Source organism: Notechis scutatus, chromosome 5 (assembly GCF_049901735.1).
Source record: "Notechis scutatus isolate UNSWTSFEM ecotype Mainland chromosome 5, rNotScu1.2, whole genome shotgun sequence".
NCBI lineage: Eukaryota > Metazoa > Chordata > Lepidosauria > Squamata > Elapidae > Notechis > Notechis scutatus.
Genome location: NC_142013.1, coordinates 93,371,436 through 93,384,198, shown reverse-complemented (window position 1 = coordinate 93,384,198; position 12,763 = coordinate 93,371,436). Strand labels below are relative to the sequence as shown.

General features: G+C 37.7%; 1 protein-coding gene across 1 annotated transcript in view; it reads right to left on the bottom strand.

The window, feature by feature from the left end:
* Positions 1 to 2,253: 2,253 nt before the first annotated feature.
* Positions 2,254 to 12,763, bottom strand: part of UGGT2 (UDP-glucose glycoprotein glucosyltransferase 2) — a 75,697-nt gene continuing 65,187 nt past the window's right edge. The window contains 8 exon segments of the mRNA XM_026668978.2: positions 2,254 to 2,427; positions 2,788 to 2,932; positions 5,729 to 5,845; positions 7,686 to 7,800; positions 8,062 to 8,222; positions 9,823 to 10,005; positions 12,149 to 12,233; positions 12,656 to 12,754. Of these exon segments, the coding sequence (XP_026524763.2) occupies positions 2,417 to 2,427; positions 2,788 to 2,932; positions 5,729 to 5,845; positions 7,686 to 7,800; positions 8,062 to 8,222; positions 9,823 to 10,005; positions 12,149 to 12,233; positions 12,656 to 12,754 (916 nt within the window). The 3' untranslated portion in view covers positions 2,254 to 2,416.

Genomic DNA, 12,763 nt, shown 5'->3' with positions numbered 1-12,763 from the left:
GAGGGGGAGGAGGGGAAATAGATTCTGTGAAAACTATGGTGTTTTTTGAAGGTAACGAAATACTAAACAGTATTCAACGGTAGCACATAGGTGTTTTAATTGCTTTAAATCCTGAAGTTTAGGTTTTGGGGAGGCTTTTTTGACTGTGTTGGGGGTGGGAGGGATAGGACAAGATGAATTCTGAAGTTAACAATTGTGCCAAGCCTTAATTTGTGTCTACGCCAAATAATGAATAGTAATTGCTTTATTATGCTGTTGTTCCTAGTGATTTTGAGTAGACTTGGGGGAAATTTAAAAAAAAAATGTATTCCTTTGGAAATTAAAGAAGCAATTTAAAAATCAGTTGTTCTCAATTGCTACCATAAAGCATCCGTGGAATTAAATGGCTCAAATGTGGAAAAGAAAATGGGAATTTTGTCTTTGCAAAATAACTTTACTTAAGCAGTATATTTTACAACCACAAAGATTAATATTTCTTTTTAAACTTTACTACTTTGAAATCTGGAAGCTCTTTTGTGTCAGTGTGGTTTTATATTAAATTGACGGCATTGGTGTGCATCTGTTATGTCTGAAATCTGAAATTTAAAATTATGTTTCATCAAAACCAGTTACATATAATTATCAAAATAATTATTGCCTCTCTTAATGGGACAATGTTTGGAACCCAGTCTTCTTCATATTGAACAGAAATGAGACCAAAGTAATGGTAAATGTTTCCTGGAAGTGTACAGTCCTTTGCCCGTTAATATACGTTAATATACGTTAATATACGTTAATACGTGATAATATAGGGGATCTACTGCCAAGTCTGCCCTTTTACAGGAAGCTGTGGTCTGTAGAAGAGTGGTCAAAGTAATAAACTTGTCTTTTGATATAATTTTGTGGCAGGCTAGCAGTTTATCTGTTTTGCTATATTTTGTAGTGGGAGGTTGCAGTACTTGATTCCAAATGGATACTTTGTCTAATTGGAAAAAGAAATGGCTGCTTTCAAAGAAACAGATAGACATTTTGGTGTGTGCACACCAGTCTCTTTTTCTGAATGGTTCCTACAGTTCTGTGTCACCCTCCTTTACAACTAAGAGTTAGCCAGCAGACTTAAGCTGGAAGCTGAAGAGCAGGGTTTTTTAGTACAAAACTGAAGGAGAGATTAAAGGCAAATGAGAGTTAATCCAAAAACAGTGTTTAAAGGCATTAGAGCTCAGGAGTTCTAGTTCTTTTTTTAATTAACCTGTACTGGGGGCTGAAAAGGTTTGTTTCTTTTTATTCCCGAGATCATCAGTGAGCCCAGCAAGGCTGAGATAGTTAAATACTACCATGGAAGATAATATATTGAGGAAGATCCTTTAAGATCATAGAAAACACAAGACACTAAGACAGGATTCCTCATTAATTGACATTTCTCATAATGGAGAAAAATCAATGAGCATTCCAGAAGAATCAGTGAATCTTTAAAATCATATTTATAAATATGCTTGAGGCAGAATAAGTTATCATGATCAATGGGAAGTCTTTGCAGATTTTAGAATGCCTTCACCTAGTCAAGGACAGGGTTGCTTGTTGTTTATGGCCCACCTGTAAAGCCCTGATAACCTGAGTTAATAGAAGCCTTGCACAACCAACCACAGCTTCCAAACAATCTAAATATCTTGAAAGAGATCAGAACTGAATTTAGGGGTCCAGACTCCTCAATTATGAGTCTATGACAAAGTTGCATCCCTCTGAGTTCAAGGAGCACAACCTCATATTATGAATGAGTTTAAGTTTTTAAAAAAAACTATTTGTAAGTTGCAAAAAAATAATCACAGTTTGCTATTTATCACGCCAGGCGGGTTTCACTATGCTGAGCTAATGGATTGTTCCTAATGTCACCCCCATTATCCGTAGCTGTCCCCTATCTCATCGTTTCTAGTTTAGATAATGAGAGTTAATACAGAATCTGCAGCACAAGTTTGTCTTTTCTGTTATTTACTTTTTGCAGATGGAAAAATTTGACCAAAGTGAATATATGTGAATATTTTTTTTTCCATAATGGGAAAACAGTATGCGGGATGAGGAGAGGGAGGGGTTTTACTGAAATAGAATTTTTGGAAAGTGATGAGGAAGGCTGAATAAAAAGATTAATAAATGATTTCAAGTTCTGTGTTAAGTATGAAATGTTTCAGAAGCTCTTAGAGGAAGCATTTTGAAATTTAAATATAATACTGCATTAAGGGTTCCATTTACTTTCTGTAGAAAGGCACACAGATACCATCATTTCCAAATATGTTTTATTTACTGGGCATCTTTTATAGTCTGTTAGTTCCATGCCATGTGCAAGTCATTTTTAAAAAAATTGCACAAATATACAATGTATCTCAATTACATTAATTAAAAGCAGTCTTTGTTTTCTGTCTGTGGTTGGCATTGACAAATATTCCTAAAGTTCATCTGTAAAAGAATTTAATATTATTAATTCTGAATGCACATTACTACAAAGCAAGACAATATTAAAAATGACCAGTATTCTCTTTCTTAAAAGTCATTCTCTCACCGCTCTTTTTTCTATCATCCCACCACTACAATATAATGAAATAGGAAACTATTTTTAAAAAAATATATAAGGTTGCTGAACTGCACTCGGGATGTACCCACCCTCTGAATCCAACCAACTGCATAGGATTATGGAGACAACATTAGAGGAGATTTCCATGTAATGTTACCTCTTCAAGGCAGATAAACAAAACCAATCAACCCTCTTCTCTTCCCAGGGCAATTTCATGAACAACAGAAGTTTTTCCCGTGTCTCACCTTTTGGATGGGATGGGTTCCTGTCTGTCTTCTCCTTTCTGATACGATTTATTAGCTTCTGTATTTCAGAGTCATAATCTGTCCATTCAGGAACAATCCTGACAGCAGCTTCTAGTTTAGGTTCCTTAGTTTTGGGATTGTTGCACTGAAATATATATATGTATGTATATATATTTTAGGGAGAAAAGAGGCTTACTGTGATTTAAAGTCCAAAACAAAACCCTATCACTAAAAAAGAAAAATCACCATGAAAAGAACTACACATGTATTAAAATGAAAACGGGTGAGTTGCAAATTAGTTACATTATCAGAAATGTCACATGCTATGGACCAGATGAGATTAGTCCAGAATGTAAAAAATCCTAAGGTAAGTCAAGAATGTTTCCATGACCAGTGGCTCCAAATGACAAGCTGAGAAAGGATATATTTATTGTTTACAACTATAAATGCAAAACACAGGGCAGCCGTTTTGACGTTATTTTGCCATACATATCAAAGATGTAACCAAACCCATTAACATTTCTATTATTGGTACAATATTTATATTTTGCTTCCAATCCTAGCTGTTTTTATTCCAACCTTCCCTTCTTTTTTGCAGCCACAGATAAAACTTGTTCCAAGTATCGTAGAATTCTGAATTCCCCCCCCCCCCGCCTTGTCATTTCTAAAGTTCTAAAGTCTAATCGCATTCTGCACACGCCATTATTTTCCTTATTTTCTCTTTTCAGTGATATACTTTGATATTTCCAATATTGTGCATAAACCATTCTTGCCGCGGTCAATGCATGTATTATTAAGTATGTTGTACTTTGCTGTGGCCTTCTGTCATTAATTCTGGCTTAAATTGAATAATTCTGGCTTAAATTGAATGTGTCCTCCCGCCATTTGCTCTACCCATGCATTTATCAATCTCCAATATTGTCTTGTGTGATTACACGTCCACCATATGTGGTAAAATGTACCTGGTAGATCCTTGCACTTCTAGCATTTTGGTGATATGACATGCCAGAAACCGGGGCGCGCAAACAAGCAAAGCCCCATCCACAGGCTGCAGACTGCATGTGAAACCACATAGCCCTCTGGTTCACGGGAAAAACCTCTCTCCACGGAACCGGTCTGTGGTGCCCCAAAGGTTGGGGGGCCGCCATTCTAAAGTAAGCACCATTTTTGTTGCCTCCAATATTATTGCACAATGGAACTATGCTGACATACCAACAACCATTATGCAAATTACTCTGGGAAAAACCAGATATTAATATTTTATAGAGAACTTGTCATGCTTTCCAACTGCTACTCTATTAAGCTGCAGAAACATCTGGAAAGCATTTCTTTTATAAAAACAACCATCTGTCACCAGCTCTCAGGAACCCTCAGCCCATTTTTTATTTTTTTATTTTAATTATTATTTTATATTTTCATTTATTTATTTATTTGGATTGGCTTGCTCCCAACTATCAGGACTACAATTTACAAAGGGCAAAAAGATGAACCTGGGATAAATCTTTGATAATTAAATTAATAAAACAGAAATCTAGCTAGAGAAATGGAAATAGCCAATAATAAGACGCTTTACATTCTGTCCCTTGATATTACAATCACCTCTTTTTGTTATAAAATGGAAACTATCCACAAAACTACTGCTCGATTAGCATCTGCTTGTATAGGTAGTCCTTGACTTGCAACAGTTCATTTAGTGACCGTTCAAAGTTAACAGCACTGAAGAAAGTTGACTTAAGACCGTTTTTCACACTTGAGACCATTGCAGCATCCTCATGATCGCATGATTTCACTTCCGATGCTTGACAATTGGTAAATATATTTGACAGGTGCACTTGTTCTGACAAGCAAAGTCAATGGGGAAGCCACATTCATTTCACAACCGTGCTACTAATTTAACAACTGCAGTGATTCACTTCACAAATATGACAGGGAAAATTGTAGAATGGGGCAAAATTCATTTAACAAATTCCTCACTTAGCAACATAAATTCTGGGCTCAATGTGGTTATAAGTCGAGGACTACCTATATGTCAACTCATAAAATATTTATATGGTCTTTTTAGAGTTGCCAACAGAAAGGGGGGAGTAGCAGTGGGCAGCTTGCATTCCATAAATGTTTTCAAAGATAGTTTCTAGGTGGCCGAAGTTTCTGCCGTGCAAAATTCTAACTGGAGAGCATGATTGATGACTCTTGGCTATGGATGTGTCCCATTGGAGAATATGAATTATGACACATCCAGGGGTTGGGGAAAAACCAGGGTCAAGGGTGACAATGATGTGTCTCAGAGTTGGCTACACCCAGGCAGTGCCAGCATGTTTGCTCCTAATAAATATTTTAACTTTTGGAAGTTCGGCTCATGATTTAAATCGTGGTAACTGCTGGAGCCCTGACACTGCACTCTTTGCAATGGGTTAATGGGCTAACCCGTGTGTGATCGGGCTTTTCTCTTCTTCCAAGCTATGAGATATAAAGTAGAACAGAAATATGGAACAGTACTTCAAGATGCTCTGAGACAGAGGTGGTATTCAGCAGGTTCTGACCAGTTCTGGAGAACCGGTAGCGGAAATGTTGAGAGTTAGGAGAACCGGCAAATACCGCCTCTGACTGGAGATTTTACAGTATCCTTCCCCTGCCAGGCCCACCAAGCCACGCCCACAGAAACGGTAGTAAAAAAATTTGAATCCCACCACTGCTGTGAGAGATAAATCCTGTTAATGCTGCCAATTCAGGCAGGACCCACAACGTACCACAATTTCATGATTTCCATGATTCAGCTGTTAATTTTTACATGTAACAAAAATGGAGACAGAATTTTGACTCACAAATCTCTACATTACTGCTAATTAGGATTCCATGAGACAGTGGGGTGGGGAGGGAAATGCTGCTATGAAAAACTGCTTATAGCAGATTTTCCTAACCACTCCATTTTACACCCACTCACCAGATCAATGGTTTTAGCCTTTGCTTTGGATTCATTGCTGCACCAAGTTTCACACCATAGCCATTCTTGAGGGAGCGATTTAATCGGCACCTGATGAATCATGTTATTTGGAAGATCCTAAAAAGGTAAGATTTAGAACTGTTATTCGGAAAACAGTATGTAGTCCATTGTGCCCAATGTGGTATTTCCTCTTGCAGGTTGAATTATAATTGCCATCTAGCTCACACAATACAGGTATATTGGAGAACAAAAGTTGTAATACAACCTTTTAAGAGCACCCTGGCTGTTCCTTGGGAAGAGAGATGAAAATATCACACATAACCTTACCTTAGTTTGGTTTATTACTTTTTACTTTACTTTTGAATGTACCCCCCAGTCCAAGGATGTCAAACTCAATTTCATTGAGGGCTGCATCAGGGTTGTGTTTGACCTCGGGGGGCCGGGGGGGGGCATTGCCAGAGTGATCTTGGCCAGCTTGACATCATTTGTGTCAGGGCCGCCTGTGGTAGCCTAAGCACTCTACCAATGAAAATGGGCTCCTGAGCTCAGTTTTCGGCTGCGACAGCCTCCTGCAACCCTCTGCCAATGAAAACAGAGCTCGGGAGGGCCGCGCATGCGGCCATTCCAAGCTCTGTTTTCGCTGGCAGAGGCACCGCAGGCCAGTTCTTCGCTGTTTCCAGGGCAGCCCTGCAGGTCAGATCTAATAATCCTGGAGGTGATCCAGCCTGCAGGCCTTGAGTTCGATACCTCTGCCTTACTCAAAAATACAATACAAAATTCACTCAAAAATACCAGAATAAAAAAAAAATTAAATTGCAACAAAAATAAAAGTTAATAGAATAATAAACAAAAGCTAAGCAAGATATGTCAAATACTGGAAAATTAGTCTAAGATTAACCAAAGAGTGACCATGATAATCAAGTAACGAAGTTGAAGAAAACTCCTTCATTAACAGCAGCTAAACTAAATCTAGTGCGATACAAGTGTGGGGCTAAAGATAGAATTCATGTTTCTTTAACCCCATGGCTTGAGGTTATCATGGTAAACCTGAATTCTGAAACACTTTTCACTGGCAACCTTATCATAGATAGTAATCTCCCAAAAGAGGCTAGAGTAGTTAAGGGCCAGGTTAAAGATAACCTCAACTGGGGCAGACAGTACATTAACAGTATCCCTACATTGTCTTAAGACATCCAAACACAACAACATGAGGCTGTCAGAGTATATTCATGAACATGGTAACAAGGATATTCATAGAGCATGGTAACAAGGTAACATGCTCTGTAGGGGGCGTGCATAAGCGCACCAACGTGCCTACCGTCCCTGTCCTATTGTTTCTCTTATTCTTCTTTTATTTTTCTTATATGTACCCATTTCATGTATTCACAACTATGTATACACTTATGCTTATTATCTTGTAAACAATTGGCAAATCAAATAAATAAATAAATAAATAAAAAATAAGGTCAGCCAATGAATAGGCATAGCAACTGTCAGCCAATGAGGACTGCTTGAAAATTGAAACTAGATGTAGCCTAGGTGTAGCTCTATATTAAGCTCTGCAGCTCTGAAGCTATCTTAAGCTCTGAGTCTGTCTATTGAAAATGAAACTGCTTCTCTCCTCTGTTGTATGCCTTGTTTGCCTGCTGAACTAAAGTGAAACTGATGTCTGTTTCTCTGCTGAAGTTGAGTTGCTGTTCTGCTCTGAACAGGTAACATGTCTGCTTCTGTTTGAGTTTGCTCCATGTTGGAGAAAGCTAGAACTGGTATTGTAAAATTTACTTTATATGTTTATAAAGAAGCGCTGAATTTACGTTGCGATACTCTGAACAGAGGGCTTCACTCATCTCTCAAGCAGCTCTCTATAAATATGCCAGTTCAGCACTTTTTTAGCCAGGATGAAATCCTGGGTAACAGAGGTTTTTCTTGGTAGCATATATTATGGATTCCAGCATACCTGATCTAGGTTGGATAAACTGTTTGGATCCTGACTAAGTGCTTGATATTGACCTCGGAGTCTGTCGCCTGCAGCAATCTTCCGGAATATCTTCAGGTCCACAACATATAAAGCACTAACAAAAAAAAAACAACAAAAAAAATATAACAATGCATTAGGGTTTGTTTCATGCCCTTGAAAAATGGGCTATTATCAAAATGTTGCTATTATCCCTGGTTGAAATACATAAAAAGGACATGAGGTATCTCTGTTTTGACATGTCCTTTAGTGAATCCCATTCAGTCAGATTTTCCATGCTTAACTTTTGACAGAAAGATAAAGTCTATTGATTTGTACATGGAGAGAGAAGAGGAACAGATTTGCCTGCTTTTCCTACCTGATGTGATACTTCTTTTTCCCAAGGTGTGAAGCCCAATATCCTGACTTCCAGAAACGGTAGCCATCCATTTCTTTACGACTATCACAGAAAGGAGTGTAACCATAAGGTGCGCCTCTTAAATTTAGATCGCGGAGTTCTTTCAGATCACTTCTTACAATCTAAATATTGGCAGAAAATAAAGAGGGGGCTATACATTTCTGGTTATAATGGTTATTTATTACAACTGCTATTTATTTAATTTCCACATTTCTAAATCTCCCATCTTGTTCATTAAGATAGATTTTCCATGATCCACCATATATCTGAAAATAGGTTCAGTTGGGTCATTGGTTTATGTTACTTAATACATATTAATTAATGAATTAGCATCTAAGAGTGTGTCATATGCTGCATATCTTTCCAGCTGTGTGGGAAGAGAACAACAGTATGTTGGATGCAGTGGTAGGATTCAAATAATTTAACAGGTTCTCTGCCCTAACGATTTCTTCCAACAACTAGTTCACCAAACTGCTCAGCAACTTAACAACCAGTTCTCCCAAAGTGGTGCAAACTGGCTGAATCCCACCACTGGCTGGATGGTCTTCAGATGAGGAATCCTAGCTTGTCCAGAATAGTGTGAGCATGCCCCTGTTAATGCAGGTTTAGTAATGCTTGTGATCTACTGACCAAAATGTACCAAAAACTGAGTAGTATTGCCATTATCATTATCAGGGAACACTGAGTGTGGCAAAACATACCTGTGCTGTATGACAGGATAGCCCTCATATTATCTGATTACTAAAAAGTGTATAAGAACGTGCTGACCAATCAAAGTGCTGCTATAGAGTGAAAGATTAAACTGCTAAGGCATTTGGTAGCTGTCATGCCAGGAGACAGCAAATTGGATAGGATTGGGGATCTACTTCCATAAATGAGCCTATATACATTGTGCCACCAGGAATACTTCACCCTTTGGGGATGTAAAATCAGCACCTACATCTCTATTTAAACTTCTGATACGATTACATGGGGGGGGGGGAATACCCTTACTTTATAATTTCGAGGCCACACTAGGTCTTAGTTCCTAATTGACCTTGAAAGAGTTAAGCAGAGTAGGGACTGGTTAGGTTGAGAAATCACCAGGAAACTCCAAGACTGTAAGTTAGACTGGGAAGCAAAAAATGAGCGAGCAGAATTAGCTGAACTTCCCCCAGTCTGAATGCATGAAGAAATAAAGCATTCAAACTTCCCCAACTGATGGAATCAAATGACACAAGATAGGAAACGGCACAGAGTATGGTGGTGCTTCAGTACTCCGCTGCTTCAAAACTTGGCCCTTGAATTTGGTAGTCAATGCATTTTGACTTGATAATTTGTCCCAGTACTTGTTTGCTTGTTTGGTACTTGATGTGCTGTGATAGGAAAGAAGGGGGTGGCTGCAGAGAACAGACAGAATGTCAGCCATGCCAGGAAGGGCGCTGCAAAAGGAAGTGGGGGACAGCCGCAGAGGGCGGACAGGAAGTCAGCCTTGCTGGGAAGATTTCTGACATAGGAAAAGGGACAGACAGGAAGTCATTCTCAACCAAAACAAAGGGTCATGTGGTAAGACTCATGGTTTGTTTGTTTTGGTACTCATTGTATTTTAGTACTTGTCACACCTTCTGGAACCAATTAAGGACAAGTACCGAGGTAGCACTGTATCTAGAACTAAGCATGGACAAAGGAAACCAAGGTCAATTAAAACTGTCATAAACACCATATTTTAATACATCTTGTTACCTGATCAGCATCAACGAATATTATTTTCTCCACAGCCAATGGGAAGAGAACATCCAAGAAGAGAATTTTATAACCCCAGATGATTCTTTGTTTTTCTATCTCCTTATGAAGCCAGTGAGGCCATTGGTATTGTACAAGCTCGTAATCAAAGCCATATTCTCTAGCCATATGAGGTATAAGTGCCTACAAAACAGACATTGAGACAAAGCAAACTCTTATTTTCATTGTTCCCGGCACAACAAGTTGGTCAAGGTCACATGAAAAATGCATGTACACTCTCCCACTTAGGTTTTCCCATGCCTGGATATTAATTGAATGTGAAGAGGTCAGAAATGAGTGAACGCTCCTTTTGGCAAAAAAAAAAAAAAAGGCAGTACTGTATTGTTGGAAGCTAAAACCCACCCCTCTCCTAGGAAAATGAAATATTTTAGGCTATACTAAAAAGACAGAATATTTCTCCTAAAAAGAAAAGTAGAAACTCAGAGGCAGAAACTCAGCCCCCCACTTTTGCTAATGGACTATTACTCTGGCCTGGGCCAGTCTATTTTACATAACAGAGATCTACTCCAGGTAGAGCTATAATAGGAATTGCCCAAAGCCCTTTCATTACATCACCATCCAGCCAGGCTCAACCAAGCCTGGAACTCAACACAGCCTACAGAGTTGCCCCTGCATGGCCCCATGGGAGTCTGACAACCAATCAGAATACAAGCTCAAATTCAAATCCCAACAGAGGGCATAAAATCTAGGGACTCTCAGCATCTCTCCCCATTTTTTCTGCTCAGGAACCCATCCTGTCCACCAATAAACCATCTTTCCAAGCAGTCACCAAGTTTCCAGTGTTTTTCTTCCCCACTTGGAACTGAACCCAGAAGGATATTTCTTCCAACAATCAACAGTATGATCAAGATTTTTTCAGAGGAAATGTTTTATTTTTCTGCTGGAATTGTTTTATTTTTCCTGGGAACAGAGCTCCTGTCTTCACGGATTTTAATTTTAATTTTTGCAACTTCTCTGTCCCTCAAATAATCCATATGATTACAATCTATAATCAAACTAGCAATCATGAATGACAACATTTCCTTTGTAAGATGCAGATGGCCTTTCATATTATCCATATACATGTCAAAACAGCAGTTATTAAAGGAACAGATTGGCAGCTGCATTTTTCCTTCAGGCAAAGGCAATAAACAATAAGGCAATTAGGCCATAAACTCAAATACGTATAAACTGTATACATCATCTTTAACAACAATTCCGTATACGTTTAACTAGTCAGCATTTTTTAAAAAATGACAGCTTGATTAAAATTTGACAAGGATGAGTAAAGGTATGTTGGGAGTAAGAGAGATGTGAGGCACTTAAGACAGGGCCAACTTCCTGAGGTAACAGGAGTCATCAAACATGACAGAAACTGGAGAGAAGAACATCAGTAAAGACTGAATGATGTCCAACATCTGAAAAGCTACTGAACAGACTATAGATATGATGGGTCAATATCGTTCCAGTCAAACTTTGTACATAAAATAGGAAAGCCAATTATCCTTTGCCTAAAACAGCAAAATATAGTACACCTCTGTTTTAGATAGGGCCAATACAGATGTAACAGAGCTTAAGAGATTCAAAATACCAGACTTCATAATACTATTATTACGAAGTCTGGAGTAAAATGTATCAATGGCTAGAGTCAAGGAAAAAGAAAGAAAGGGTTGATGCTTTATAGGAATGAAAGGTAAAGTTTTGTAAACTAAAGAGAATGGAATATAATGGACAAATATGCTGTGACACAAATGCATGAGTATAAAAAATGGTTGTAAATATGTATATAATTGTAGATAAATGTAAATAGAAATAATATGCAATAGCACTATACTAATAGCATAAGGGAAAAAGGAATATTAACTGTTATATGTATTTCTATACTATAGCTTGTATGGGCAAAATGATAGCCAAGAAAGTTGCACTGTGTTCAATTGTTTTTAACGTTTAGCCAATAAAAATGTATGTGTGTGTGTGTGTGTGTGTATGTATGTATATATGTATGTATGTATGTATGTATGAAATACCGAAATAAGCACAAAGTACTTTTGTGATCAAAACTAGAACTATCTCAAAACTTTAAACTATTTCAAAAGTTCAAAATTAGAACTACTATTATTGCAAGTTACTTAAGTTAATCTATTGTAAGAAAAAAAAAAACAGAACTGGTTTTCCCAAAATACGCTTAAATTAGCTAGAACTGATATTGATGCTTTGCAATTAGAACAGCCAAGATCTGTCTTGATTAAAATTGCAATGGATTTTAAAAATGAAATAATGTGCTTACTTTAAATGTAGGTGAAAGGTAATTTTTCAGAAACCAAAATTTTACTGGTGTCTTTGTGTGACGTAGAACTGAAAGCATCATAACTCTGGAAAACAAAGAGTAATAATAAAACAAGCATAATCAATCCTGTGTGCCTTGAGAGATTCATAGCATTCAAGAGTAATACGTGCACTATTTTGTGGAGATAACAAAAAGTAACTTTATAATAACTTTTTTCCCTGAGAATAGGCTCCAGCATGAGCCCTAAAGCTCGGAAGACTGAACCTCTAGTCCCGGTGACTAATCCAGATTGGCTCCTGCATAACTTTTTTTCAACTAACAATAAAATCAATAAAAGACTGTTTAACTACTCAAATCTTGCTTTAAAAAAGAAACAACTAAACAGGTTCCTTATATTCAAATCTTTCATATTACGTATTCTTCATCAGGTTAAAGTACATAGAAATATACACAGCCAGGCAACTCTGGTATCACTCAACAAACCCTTCACCCAAATATTTCAGATACCTTAAAAATCGCTCATATAAGTGGCCAGAAGCAACAGAAAATATATTCAATACATCCATTTTCTTCTCCAGATCTGCTTCCCAAGTTCGTCCTGTAAAACTTCAAAAA